Genomic DNA, 15,452 nt, shown 5'->3' on the forward strand with positions numbered 1-15,452 from the left:
AGTACTTCAGTCATAGTGGGCTTAATTTTTTATTTCCATTCTAGAGTGATCACTTTCTTAGTAGACATTAGCATTAAACTTATTAAGGCCTTACTCTGTGTAGGCAATTCAGATCCTGTGTTCCTGCTCAAAAGAATAATTTCCTTAGTTACAGCCATTTGCACCCCAAACATTTCTGACAGAATAGTCTATAGGGAATTTTTAAAATCTGCTAACTTCTTACATTCTCAAAAACCGTTCCCAGTTACCATTCTCTTTTCTGTAACACCTTCAGCATTTGCTATATACCTGAAGAAAAATTATCTGAAGTCTGCTTGCATATGAAAATACCTATATAAACCCTTCCAAACAAAAACCCTAAACATTCCACACTTTGTTGCATACTTGGGAGCCATACGGATGCAGTCTCATTGTTCCTTTGTAAATTTCTGCCTTCCTAATCTTTCCTAACCTCCTCTGATTGATTCTTAAAGTTATCATGCAATGTTTATATGTTCTGCTAATTATCCCTTTTTTAACAGCAGCTTCTGTTCTAGCCTTGACTAAAAATTTTACTAGAGCAGGTCTTTACTTACCACTCCCCTATCCCTTTCTCTTAGCCTAATATCTGATGTTATGTAGTCCTATCTTGTCTACATTCTTCACCTGTGGGTTCGGAGCCGAATGTCGGCTCCGACTCAGCCTATTTACTAGCTCGAAAGTCTTTGATTGGCTGGGCTAAGATGGTATCCCACAATACATTGCCCCATATTCCAGATGTCATTTGCCGCTTATAGAGCTCGGATGTGGTCTCGACTTGGCTGTGGCTAAGTATTGCTAAAAAAACTCTTTCTTGTGAAAATTTTTGGCTGATTGTTCTTATACAAATAGAGTTGTTCATAGTGTTGTTGCTGCGTTATTTTTTGTAGGTTGCGAGTGTTTTTGTGTGTGGTATCCCTTTATTCCTTCGGGCTTGGCCCGTTTGAGTTAGAGGACCTAGTCCTCCTTGTGGTGTTTGTCTGGCTGTCTTAGGTGCGTTTTACTTAATTTAAGTTGAGAACCGTTTTATTTAGAGGTTCTCCCCTGTGCTTGGTTGTTGGTTATACTTGTTCTTTCATTTCTGTGTTAGCGGTTTCCTGTCTTTTGTCAGTAGCGGCTGCTACAATTGTTGGCTTGGCATGTCTAAGGAACAAAAAGAGCATATGCCCTCGGGCTTTAAAAAGTGTACAAAGTGTGCCTATAAAATGTCCATCACAGACGGACATTCGGTCTGTGTTTACTGTCTTGGAGCCATCCACCTTCAGGAGTCGTGCAGTTTCTGCCACGCCTTCGGTCCTTGAGTGCTCCAAGAGAGAAAAAACAAATTGATCCTGAAGGAACTGCTAAAACTGTCCTTTGAGGAGGATTTAGGTTTGGCTCCCAGCTCCCAGTCAAAGTCTAAATCCTCCAAATCGAAGAAAAGGTCTCCGGCTCCATCTGTTACTTCAGAGCCACCTTGTAAAATTACCATTGTCGAGTCTGCTTCCTCGGCTCCACTGGCATTGGGGCCGCAGGAGGTAGCTGTGTCGACTGAGTCTGCGTCCGCTCCGATAGTTTTGGAACCAATTCGAAGCCGGTCGCCAAGCTTGAGGCAGGGTTCTCCAGCTAGGAGGTCCAGGTCTCCATCCATCTCCTCCAAATCCTCCAGGCTTTCCGATTTGGATGTAGATAGGGTGGTGCAGAGGCTCCTACAGTCGCCGGTGTTGGCCAAACTTTTCTCGGCTCCGACCCAGTTGGCTCTGGAGCCAACTTTGTTAGTTGTTCCTGTTATTCCTCCTCCGAGTGCATCCTTGTCATCAGAGCCTGTAAACTCCTCTCCGAGGGACGTTCCTGCGTCGGCTCTGATCCCCCAGCGGGGTTTATCGGTGCCCGCATCGGCTCTGACCCTGTCGGTCCCTTCCACAGGGTTCGAGACCCGGGTTTCCTCAGTCGGGCCCGAAGGGGATGCCTCAGAACACCCTTCGGTTCCGAGCCTCCCTCTCGGTGCCTCGGCTGCGGAGACACCGGTCACAGTCATGGCCTTTGAAGGCGGTCGGTCCTCAGATTTGGGAGGTCCCACCTTCGAGGCTATGCGGAGCGCGCTGGCTAGGTCAGCTACTTCTCTCATATCGGGTCTTCCATCCCCCACAACACCGGCGAGAGCTTCTGACACCCACCTATCCTTGGATAGTAGAGCGCCAGGGCCTAAGGATACCCCCATGAGCAGTCCCCTTCTTTCTGAGGAGCCCTCAGAGCCTGTGCCTGAGGAACCTCCCAGAAAGAAATTGTGCAAGAGGAAGCACGTAGACTCCCAGGACGAGTCCCTCACTTCAATACTGACCTCGAATCGGAGGGGTCCCTTAAGTCTTCCTCTGAGGACGTTTCGTTCTCTGATATCCTGGAGATCTTGAAACAGAGAGGAGAATGGCCCTCCAAAACCCCCTCCAAGGAGAAGTCAGTATTCCTTAAGGCCTTTGGCACTCAGCCCCCCCCACCTCCTGGGTGTCTCCACCCTTCGACCTTATTTGTCGGAGGGTGTGGGAGACTCCTGACTCCATGGAGCCTGTTCCTCGATGCCCCAACAAATTTTTGTCTGCTCCCCAAGGGAAAGAATTTTTAACAAAGGGAGTCCCGATAGATGCTATGGTGGTGGCGGCTGCCACACAGAAGGAAGTTGCTGAGTCTTCCTCTTTGGTCTATCCTCCTAACAAGGAGTCTAGGACTATGGATCGGTACGGGAAATGTACCCTGTCTTCAGCGACCTTTACCTTGCAGAGATACTCTAACGGGTAACGTGCCTGAGGCGGTGGCTCAGACTGTCAACGCTCAGCTCTCTACCCTCAACTCTATCGCTAACACATCCATGTGACTGATTTCGTACGCGGCCGAGGGAGCTTGTAGGGTGGCTAGCTCAGGGGTGGCCCTCAGGAGGCAAGCCTGGCTACGCCTGTGTCACTTTGCGGAGGCCTTTAAGTCTTCCTTCACTGATGCCCCCTTTGATGGTTCCTCCTTGTTCGGGACCAAAGTGAAAGACACCCTCACCAGGTGCAAGCAAGAGGGAAAGACTTTGTCTGCCGTAGGAGTCCGTTTTTCCCTCCCGTTGAGACCTTATCCCAAGGCTCAGTGAGGGGGAAAGATGTGGGTCAAGAAATTACAAAGACCTTTTCCTGCCGCACTGGGTGAGACCCCCTCCTGAGGCAGGGGAGGGGGGTGGTATTCAGGGAGGCATCGCCCCAGAGGCAGAGGGGGCCCCCGCAATTCTGGGGACCACGATTCCTTTCATGGTTCCCCATACTCTCATTCCTGAGGGTGTGCCCGACTGTGCTTCTCCGGAGCCAGTCGGGGGGTTGAATTTCCCGGTATCCGGAAGCCTGGGTCAACATCACCCAGGACCGATGGGTATTAGGGATAATCGCCGGAGGTTACACCATCCCATTCTATTCCGCACCCCCTCCCATCCAACGGATCCCAGACGTTCCACCCAGTCAAAGGGATCAAGCAGCATCAGAGGTTTCTCAGCTGCTAGAAAAAGGAGTCATCCAACCAGTCCCCCCAGACCAGATCAGATTAGGGACTTACTCAAGATTCTTTTTGGTGCCGAAAAGAACGGGGGACCTGAGACCCATTATGGATCTCAGCCATCTCATTCATTACGTACGCAAGTCCAAATTCCAGATGGTCACGCTACAATCGATTCTCCCATTGTTGGGAAAAGAAGTATGGATGTGCTCCATCGACCTGAAGGATGCTTACTACCACATCAAAATGGACAGAGCATCCATATGTCATCTACACTTCCGGCTGGGAGCCAGGCATTTCCAGTTTTGAGCCCTGCCCTTTGGTCTCACCACAGCCCCCAGGGTGTTCACCAAGTGCATGGTAGTGGTGACGTCTCACTTGAGACTTCAAGGATTCCAGGTGTTTCCTTACCTGGATGACTGGCTCCTATCCGCCCCCACCAAGCATCTACTTCTTCAAAACAGAGATACTACCATCGATCTTTGTCACCGGTTAGGCATTACAATAAACTGGAAAAAATCTGCCTTGCTACCCTCACAGCGTGTCTCGTTTATAGGAGCAGAGTTGGACACTATTCGGTTGAAAGCATTCCTACCTATGGAGAGGATCGCAGGGTTGCAACGACAGGTTCGTACGATGATGCCTTTGACACGTGTGAGGGCAAGACTAGTTTTTCAGTTACTGGGGACAATGGCGTCCACAATCATGATGGTCCCATTAGCGAGGTTACATATGAGGATCCTACAATGGCTCCTATTCGCCCAATGATCCTTCCAAAGACTACCTCTATCCCATCCTATCTTAATCACAGGCAAATACATGCAGGACCTCAATTGGTGGCTATGCACCAACAACTTAGTCATAGGGAAACCCTTTGTTCCACCCAACCCAGTCACCACAGTGACCACGGACGCCTCCCGGATAGGGTGGAGGAGGCATTATCTCGGCAGGATGGTCCAGGAGCACGAGATAGACTTGCACATAAATGTCCTGGAGATGAGGGCAGTGCTGCTAGTGCTCCTAGTGTTGCAGGCACTTCAGGATGTCCTCCCTCTAGGGACTATTGCGATACACTCAGACAACATGCCAGTAGTGTGGTATCTCAACAAGCAAGGAGGAACCAGATCATACCCCCTATGCAGAGAGGCCATGAGAGTGTGGAACTGGGCGATAGCTTCCCAATGGGCCTTGGTGGCAATGCACATCCCGGGGAAATCCAATGTGATTGCAGACAGGCTAAGCAGAGCGATCCTCATGCCTTACGAGTGGTCCCTGAACCGCCAGGTGGAGAACAGCATATTTAGCAAATGGGGTCAGCCTTGCTGCGATCTGTTTGCCAGTCCCCTCAATGCGAAATGTAGCAGCTACTTCTCGCTGATCCCCCCACCGGGGAAATCTCCAAGGGACACTCTTGCGCACAATTGGCCCTCGGGTCTGCTGTATGCTTTCCCTCCGTTTCCCCTTATCTCGAAGGTGATTCAGAAAGCGCTGTCCTTGGGAAGCAGATTGATTCTGATTGCGCCACACTGGCCTCGACAAGTATGGTTCCCTTCCTTCAACCTTACATGGTGGATGCTCCTTGAACTCTGGACCCTCGTCCAGACTTGCTGACACATATGTCGGGACAGCTCCACTCCTCCCTGGAGACCCTCCAGCTGACAGCCCGGCTACTCCACTTCCATCCATAGTCAGGTGTCACGATTTTTCTCCAGACGTGGTCCATATTCTTTCATCCTCTCATAAACCATCCACTAGGAAGATCTACTCTAGCAAGTGGAAAAAGTTTTCGATATGGGCCCATTCCAAAGGTATTGACCCCTACACAGCCCCCATTGATTCTGTTTTGGAATTTCTGTCTCACTTATTCTACCAAGGGTCTGCCTCAGCCACCATCAAAGTTCAGCTGGCGGCTATTTCAAATTTTCATGTGGCTTATGAACCTAGCTTAATGGCACACAGGCTGTGTAAAGCATTCCTAAAAGGAACTCTTCTCCTTCGTCCCCCTGTATCTCAACCTGTTATGCCCTGGGACCTCAGTTTTGTTCTGCAGGCTCTCACCCTTTCACCCTTCGAGCCTGCGGCTTCCTGCGATTTAAAATTTCTTACATGGAAATCTGCCTTTTTGATAGCTATCACATCGGCTAGATGAGTCTCAGAACTCCAGGCCCTATCAATCAAGCCCCCATATTTGATATTCCATAAAGATAGAGTCTCTCTCAGACCAAATCCATCCTTTCTTCCCAAAGTGGCTTCCTTATCTAATATTAATCAGTCCATTGAACTGGCAGTCTTCTTCCCCAACTTCTCCAATAAGGCAGAGTACCAGTTTCATCTGTTGGATGTTCATAGGCAACTACGCTTTTATCTACACAGGACTAAAGATTGGCGGAAGTCAGATCAGCTCTTCGTTTCATTTTCAGAGAATCGCTTGGGGTCTGCGGTATCCAAGGTCACCATTTCTAGGTGGATAGCTGGTTACGTCTCCTTTATTTATCAGGCAGGGGGAAAGAGCCTGCCCTTTCCAGTCAGAGCATACTCTACCAGAGCAGTTTCCACTTCCACAGCCTTTCAAGCTAGGTTATCGATGGATGATATTTGTGCGGCTTCAACATGGGCTTCTCCTCACACGTTTGTTTCCCATTACAAATTGGATGTGGTGTCCAGGGGCAGATCATCTTTTGACTCCACAGTGCTCAGGAGTATTTTCCATTGAGCCACCCAGGATGTAGGTGCTGGGGATGCTGTCCCACAGGTGAAGAATGTAGGCGAGATAGGACTACATAACATCAGTAAGTTATGTACTTACCATAACGTTAGATGTATGTAGTCCATCTCGCCTCACATTCTTCATTACCCCCCCACTGTCCCCCATGCCTGCAGGATTTGGAGGATCACCTTGTATTTCTGATATTACAGAGTCCCTTTGGATAATTTGTTGGACCTCTTTGTTATGGGTGTGTGTGTGTGTGTGTGTGTGTGTGTGTGTGTGTGTGTGTGTGTGTGTGTGTGTGTGTGTGTGTGTGTGTTTGGGCGATGGATACTATATTTCTGTTGGCAGCAAACTAGATCTGGGAATGTGGGGCAATGTATTGTGGGATACCATCTTAGCCCAGCCAATCAATGACTTTCAAGCTAGTAAATAGGCCGAGTCGGAGCCGACATTCGGCTCCAAACCCACAGGTGAAGAATGTGAGGCGAGATGGACTACATACATCTAACGTTATGGTGAGTACATAACTTACTGTTATCAAACTCTGGTAGGGAAGGGGGTCTCTAGCCATCAGGCCGACCTTCTTCTTGGCCTCATCCTACTCTTTTACCTAGTCCAGAACATTTGGTATGAAACATCAGTATAATTTTGTTATGTACGTATAGGTCATAAATGAAAAAAGGTTCATTAAGATCAGTTCACCTACCTATTTACATGTCTTTCAACTTCTTTGCACAAGAAATCTGGACAAAGCCAGTAGTATTGCCGGGGACAAAGACCCAACATCAGGGATGTTTTAAAATACTATTCTAATTCACTTAAAAAGTTAATAGAACAGCAGGTATTGCATCAACATGTATTTTGTAAACAATAAGAAGTATGAAACTCTGATGTCTCAAATTATTGCCCAGCTATAAAACTGGGTGATTTACCAAAAGCATTACAACTTTTACAAAGGACAAGGCAAAATCAGGACCCTTTCTGCAAAACTGGGGACAGTTGATAGGAATGCCTGTTTAACAAACAGCAAACAAGTAAGTAAATGGGCACAGGATTCTCAAAGTTGCGTTTTATTTATCTTTTTACTGGTCACAGAAAATGTTGTAGGCCTGGTACATTTTGCTGCAGCACTAAGCATGTACCTGAGTAACCAAAAGTCAGTATCAAGCCTCTTCTAAACTAAATATACTTTCTTGCACAGCTTGTCTTGAAAGACTAATATGCTCTTTGTCTTCTGTTTAGGTTCCACATAAATCTGTCTATGACCAGTTGAATCAGATCCTGATTTCAGATGATCAGCTCCCGGAGAGTATCATCTTGATTAATATTACAGATTGGCAGGGACAGGTGAGATGATCTACTCGTTATATGCCTAGCATCAACTATGAAAAGTGTAGTATGAATATTATGGTCTAGGTCTAAAAGGAGCTCACAGTACATACAGAATCATAAACCTGTATTCTAGATGGAAATGAAAGACTAAAGAAAAGTATGACATAAGTAAGTATGAACCAGAAGTAATTGTCCTGAAATAAAATGCATACAAAACAAATTGCAGAATACTCACTCATCAGTAATTACCATTATGAACAGCATCTATTTGTTTCATGTATTGGCAGGAAGTCATTTATCACTCTGAGTTTAACACCTTAAAGATTGCAATAACAAAAAAACATGGGGTACATACCGGGTTGTTTGCACTTGTTTCATGTATATTTAGTTTTATTACTCATAATTGTGAGAGAGTAATATTTTGTATTATTTATTTCAGATCATTCCATTTCTGCTGTTTCCTTCTAATTATTATCCTTGGCTGTCAGTTTCTTCTTGACAGTTGGTACTTTGGATGTGAGTTTTAGCCTACTTAGATACCCTTCATTCATTTTGTTGCCTGTTTGCTGCAGGTCCAAATGTATATTGCCATCTGATAGATGCTGCTCGATCAGATGCCAAGATAACTGTTTTAGGTACTTGGTGAACTCAGCATTAAAAATAAAAACAAAAACTCATTTAGTTTTTTCATTATGAGTAAACTGTTTAGTTGAATTAGGATACCTAAAAATGGGACTGTAATCTAGTCAATCACCAATAAGGACCTGCTTCCAGGTCTAAGGCACAGTAGTATGTGACATGCATTAGGCACTACTAGTGGTCAGAATGTGAGTGTGTGTGTGTGTGTGTGTGTGTGTGTGTGTGTGTGTGTGTGTGTGTGTGTGTGTGTAATAAGCAGAAATAGATTACTATGGCTAGAATTACTTTGAATCCATCACTTCATTATAGTCAAACATTGAAGGTGTCCCCAGTGAGAAAGTGGCGATTTGAGTTGGAAAGATGGCTCAGAAAGCAACTGACTACTGTTGATACCTGATCTCAATTAAATTAGCATCAGGCTGGATTATCAGTGGAGTGCATATGTGAAACAAGTTATAATTTATTTCTGTGCTGTAACTCTGGCTTATTCAGCAAGCTGAGACATTTGTTTATACAGGTTGGCATGGTTCAGACACTCCTTTGAAAATTAGCTGAAGACAGCCATCCTAAATGCTTCATGTGGGAATAGGCTGTCTTTGAGCAGGACTTCTAGGATTTGCTTGAGGACCTACAGGAGAGGAAACAGATCAGGAATACTGTGAAGGATTTGTATGGTTCTCCCTTTTACTTCTTCTTGACTTGCTCATACCTCTCAGTAGAAGACATCTTGCAGTGTGTCAAGGGACCAAAGTGTTCAATTGTTTTATCTCCCCAGGTGTGCTGGCTAAGTCCTCACAGGTCTGGCTGCTGCCTAAGACTGTTCATGATGGTGTCATTTCTCAGATTTTATACTGACCTGAAGAACTATTACAAGATATTGTTAGGTTCTAGATGTGGTCACTGACAGCCATGTCTTAAGGCGTCATCCTCCACCTGAAAGAGGACTGAACCATTTCTTAAACATTTTGAGACAGGTACGGACAGTAATCCTCAAAGGAGTTATAGCAGATGACCCTCCTTTGGAGAGAGGCCTAACATTCTTCCTGGCTCTGAAATGTGTGGAAGACCTACATCTGATCCTGGACCTTGGCAGCTTTGTTAAGCAAATCCTGTATGCTGAATTCCAAATATTGACTTTGCAGGAAGTCATATCTCCTGCTCTGATAAGGCACTTGATCTCCCTAGGCATGATGCAAGGCTTCTGACACATCAATATCTGGGTTCTGCACTAGATATCCTAGGGCTCATTCTGCATCAATGCTGTTATTTTCTTTCTCTCTTTCTTCCTGTTTAATTTCTCCAAGTCTTTTGGGTTAGTAATGTCATGACTGGAATGGACCCCATTCCTAAGCCAAGGTATAATTGAAGCTCATGAAATTAGGATTGTTTCAATCTTTGATGTTAGCCAAAAGTGCTCTTTGCAGCAGCCGCAATGTGCCCAGAAACTTACTCTTTCTGCAATTCATACAGAATTAAACATATTGGTAGCATATCTATGTATGACTGTAGATTCTTTTTATTAGACCCATTGCTGCTACTACTTTTGGAACTGTCTGGATATCTTTCTTTCACATTGCTTTCATTTGTGCCTGCAAATCCTGATATTTTATGACTTTGTGTCACTCTGTACATAGCACACTGTAATCACTGGGTGTAACAGTTTCAATGATCATTGTTACTTTTTGCCTTTTTTCATGGACTACTGTATCTGTTTTCTTGCATCTGGTTTTTGAACTGTTGGTAATGGGTGATCCCATGCAGTATACAGTACATCATTCTCTATAATGCTTTGTGATTCATGTTTCCAGTGCTTCTTAGCTACTTCTATATTGTAATGTTTGCACAATCCCCAGTGCAACAGCCTTGCCATACTATTGTGCCCTTCAGTATAAATATCTTCTGTCATGAGTGTATCACACCCAGCAAGAAGTTGTTACTGTTTCCAATTCTTTTTTAAGGAACCTACATTTGTCTATTTCTCCCACCCGCTCAATGGACTTTGTAAACCAACATGTACATAGTTCACTATCCTGGGCTGCCATTATTAACCTTCCATCTTTTGGTTTCAACTCACCTCTCCCTAACCGTTCCTGCATCAAATCCTGATCAACACAAGGTTGTTCCAAGAAATCTCTGTACTTGCCACTATATTTACGGCTTTTCAACATTTCTTTCCTTCTCATCTAATCCTTCTCCTTGTATTCTTTTTTTTTTTTTGGCAAATTCAGTTGCCATCTGCTTTTTGTCTACTTCTGCTTTGGTTTCCATTCCCGCTTGACACCACAATGTTTCTGTTAACTAAGCAGAGAGATTATCTTAGACTTCCAGTTCTCATGTCTTAATACTTTCACTATGTTTGGATCTGACAAGGTCAGCAGATACTATGCAGTCCCTTGAGTGCAGATCTATACACATAATCAATTTCAAGAAGGCTTATATCTCGTTAAGAGCAAGGAATATACAATCTTGGTATACACTGATTTTTATACATCATTTGATAAGCATGACACATTTCTCTTGTTGTTCTGTCCAACTTATCAAGTAGCTTTTGGGGCCAGTCAGTCACACCAAAACTGTAAGTTAGAACAAGAAAAGCAAATTGGCTTGTAGCTTGGACTTTATTCCTTGATGTCAAGGCTGCTTTCAATATTAGTTTTAGTCTTCTGAAGCATTTCCTACTGGGTTTTGTTCGAGTTTGTTCATATTTTATTGCTGATCCTTCATTATTTCCCAAATATTTATACACTCCTTCATGTTCAAGTTCTTCTATATCACACTCCTGTCCCAGATTGATATTTTGTTGGTGCTTCAACTTTCCTGCTTTAAAGATTGCTTTTTCATGTTTATCAAGACCAAATAACATTCTTAAATCATCTGAGTAAGTTTTGACCATTTGCAGTTGTGCTTTCAACTCCTCATGTAATGAACTATACAGTTTTAAGTAATCCACAAAAAGTAGATGAGAAGTATTTAAGCAAGGTTATTTTCTGAGAGACAAATTGTAACCATGAACTAATCCATTAAGTAAGCAGTTAAGTGGGTTAAGACCAAGACAAGACAACAGTGGTGACAAAGAATTACCCTAGAATATCCCCCTTTGTATTTTTATCCCTGTGATAATAATTTGCTTTGTCATGGCTTAACTGCAGAGTGAGGTAAAAACAACAACATTGGTTAAGCACTTTTGTCTACTACATAACTAGACATCATCAGAACCAACTACACAAGACCTAAAACCAAATAAATTTTCACATAATGAACCACACCTCCAACTTTGACCAATCACGTGTACTAGACCCAAAACACCCGCAGATAGTTTTAACAACCCTAAAAATAGTAACCAGATGTGACTGTGTAAAAAATACATTGTTGAAACTGAAACCAGTAATAAGTAAAACATCTACAATTTAGTTGCTCTTCTTTTCAGTTCACTGAATACAGAAATATTATCATTGATCCCGGTGGATTGGTGGCATCAAGCCTTAACTGCCAAATTATCTCCCGGAGTAATAAAGTGTTCCAATCACTGGAGTAAGCAGTAGCTGCTACTTGTTCAAGAACCAAAAATAAAAACTTGTCAAAGCCTTTGCAGATCCGTGCATATCTAACAAGAGCATTCTTATTATCAGAGCACTGCTGACTGTAAAGGTGTTGATAAAATCCTCTGGTTTAAAGCATTGATAGTTTTGCCTATGTAGAAGGCTTGACACTGGGTGCAGAAGGCAAAATACACCACTCGCTCTCACCAACAGTTAAATCTACCATCCTTCGTATAACTGTTTATTTTGCATACAACCCCCCCCAGTGTAATTATTTTCTTTTTTTTCCCAAACTTTTATTTTATTGTATTTTTCAACATTTAATATGCAAAAACATTCATCATGACATATCTTCATGAACAGAATAACGTTGAACTATCAATTAACAAGCTAATGCCTTTTAACTACTAGCCTTGGGATGACAAAGTTCTAGTACCTAAAGAAAATGGTTCATTTATACAATTAAATTAAATGCTTAGAGTAATACAGGCATACATGTAGAGTAACTGGTACATGACAGGATTCATTTACACATAGTATATACAACTATTTACATATAGTGCTACAATTATTGAAGTCAGTAAGTGATCGCTTCATTACAATGACAGTCAAAAATGAAATCGTCAGAGACTGCTATCTGTTAGAATCTCATGAGGAAGAAACTTCAAGAATCAGCATAGGGATAGGATGATAGATGTGTTCTTGTTATAGCTTATTTCAAAATGTGTTCCAGGATAAGATTCCAGAAGCTGAGACATTTCATATGCTTATTCTTATTACCTATAAATAGTTTGTGAGATATGTTATATTTAGAAGCCATAACAAAGCCCTTCCACTCTAGTTTTGACCTGTCAAGCCATTTTTGGGTGATGTACAGTCTGACTAATACAAATAGAGCAGTCAGGATATTCAAGTCAGACTTAGGCATATCAGTAGGACTTACATGCAATATAGCAAACTCTCAAGATAGGGTAGATTTCCCATAGCCCATTTTCTGAAGTTTGACCCTTAATGAGTTCCAAAGGTTATGTGCATATTTGCAGTACTAGAGAATATGTAAAAGGTCTGCTGGTTGCGATGGACGAAAAGGGCAGAGGTGCTTAGGAAGAACTTGTTTAGTCATTTCGGAGTATAATAGGCATTATTTTTAATCATTAACTGGGTGTATACAAGCTTCTTGAAGGAGGAGAATTTGTTTGTGTTATTTAAAGAAAGAGTGGATTGAACATCAGTTAAATTAGAATTGTTGTCCTTCCAGTATTGAGCATATGTAAGTGAAGATTGGTATTTAATAGCAGCTATTTATTTATCTAGCAGAGAGAACCTTTCATCATATTCGCAGGATACTGAATAACAACCTGCTGTTCTCAGCCTTTGCTGATGACCTCAACATATACTTCCAGTTACCTAATTTGAATTTAAGTAAAACTTTAAAAAACATCGATATCTTCTCAAAAGCCTCCAGTTATGAAGTTAACCCCTCAAAGTCGCTCATCCTTCCCATTAACCCATTAAAACACAACCCGTCTAATTTTCCAGACATTGCAATTAATTTAAAATATGATTCTAAGTATTTGTGTATAAAGTTTGTTCACAATCAAAAAAACTCTTTTCAAAATAACCTTCTAAAAAGTTGGACAAATATCGAACATGATCTAGATAGACGGAAAAACATGAGACTTCCTGTCTTATCAAGAGTAGCAGTAATAAAAATGAACATTCTACCCAGAGTCTTATACCAATTAAATGCATCAAATTATATTATTCCTATGGCCTTTTTTAAGAAAATTAATAAAACCTTAACTAAATTTATCTGGTTTCCGAAACCCCCAAGAATTGCTCTAGCAAGACTAATACTCCCAAAAAATAAAGGAGCTCTGGGTTTACCATATTTTAAGTTATATTACGATATAATATGTGCCAACAGAATCCTTCTACTTGCTGATTATAACCCTATAAACCTAACATACACTCTACAGTGGATCAAACTATGGCATGCTCATATCAAAACACATAACACAAACTCTGTATCCTTACCTTTCATGGATAGATTCATACTAAAGGACACCAAAATGCATATTCTAATCAAACATAAAATTTAAATATTTCAAAATCTATTCTCCTGTTTACACCATGAGAATACGGTTGTCCTTCTACAACCTGTCCATCTAAACCCAAATCTGAAGTTAGGTAATAAAATGTTAAACTTGAACCAATTTCACCAAATCAAGAACTATACTGTCTGGGACTTCTGTAGACTTAAGGACAATTCATTCATTATAATTATTTTCAATATAGTCACACTGATGGCATCTACCACATCTCCTGGTCATGGAGAATATACAACCAATGTTCAAGGGTGGTCTGTCTAAAATATTCTTGATATTGTTCCTTCTTTTGTATGTAAAACCAGGTTTTGATGTACTTAACTGCCTGGTAGTGTCATCACATTGAAGCATTAACCAATTTCTACGAATGATGTTTTCTAATTCTATCACATCCAAAGAATAATTGATTACCATGTTGTTGTAAAAATCATTACCGCATTTATCCTTATTTACAGATCTCTTGTCCTTAACCAGACCACATTTAATAATTGGGGCATATTTGCCCAGTCTTTCTGACCAAATGTCACTTTCAGTGGAATTGACCGTAACATCGGGGTGACCTCGAGCCAAAAACATTCTTTTTAATTCAAGAAATTCCCTTTGATATACTGCATTATTAGATGTAAGCCTGGACACTCTGATAAATTGGTTCCTCATGACCCCCTTTTTCTGGTGCTACGGATGACAACTAGAAAAAAACAAAAAAAGTGTTACAGTAGGTGGGTTTTCTTTATATATCAGTTTCTAGGCCAGCCTCTGAGGACCATTGAATTTTGACATCCAAGTAACAAATCTCTCTTACACCTCTGTGGTGGGTAAATTAAAAAAGAAACTGGTACTCTTCTCTGTTTGGCAGATGAGATCCCTAAATTGGTCCTGGTTACCATGCCAGACAATCATCTAAATAACGGTAATACCCACCGCAATACTGAAATATGGGTAGATGAAAAAGTATGTCCAGTTTCCACTTCAGCAACACACCATTGGCAAAAGTGGGAATGCATGTGGATCCCATGGCAACCCCAGTGAGCTGTCTGTAATATTCCCCACAAAAACTTAAAAAGTTGTTACCCAAAACCAAATCCATGAATTTGTGGCTCAACATTTCATCATTAACTGTGATGTTACCAAATTTGTGAATCATTTCATTGATCTACTGTAAACCTACTTCGTGAGGTATAACTGAAAAAAGGCTCTTCTCGTCACAAGTGATGAAAAAACTGTGATGATCGAAGGTTGTCTTATGCATCTTATCCAGTAAATCCCATGAGTCAGGGATAATGTGGGAAAAATGCATAAAAAAACTCTTCAATTTCATATCAATAAATTTGGCAAGTGGTTCGGTGACAGAGCCAGTGGTGGCCACAGTAGGCCGGAGAGGGGGATACTTGATATTGGAGTGCAGTTTTAGAATCCCGAAAATCTTAAGAATAATAAGATTCATCACTCTTAAAAACTCGTAAAGGTCCAAACTAACATGATCAAATAAAAGTAACTCGTCAAGGACAACTTTGATTCTTCTGTAGATAACATTTATCTCATTAAGAGAAACCAGGCCATAGACCTCAGTATCTCCTAAAAGATTGTACATCCGACCATTGTAATCTA

At 42.0% G+C, this 15,452-nt stretch overlaps 1 protein-coding gene across 2 annotated transcripts in view; it reads left to right on the forward strand.

The window, feature by feature from the left end:
* Positions 1-15,452, forward strand: part of LOC122813124 (phosphofurin acidic cluster sorting protein 1-like) — a 3,500,289-nt gene that overhangs the window by 1,700,054 nt on the left and 1,784,783 nt on the right. For both annotated transcript variants that reach the window (XM_044085266.1, XM_044085275.1), the window contains exon 14: positions 7,469-7,573. In XM_044085266.1, the coding sequence (XP_043941201.1) occupies positions 7,469-7,573 (105 nt within the window). The remainder of the gene's footprint in view (positions 1-7,468; positions 7,574-15,452) is intronic.

The sequence above is a fragment of the Protopterus annectens genome, chromosome 1.part1 (genome assembly GCF_019279795.1).
Source record: "Protopterus annectens isolate FY-2018-M chromosome 1.part1, PAN1.0, whole genome shotgun sequence".
NCBI classification, from domain to species: Eukaryota; Metazoa; Chordata; order Ceratodontiformes; family Protopteridae; genus Protopterus; species Protopterus annectens.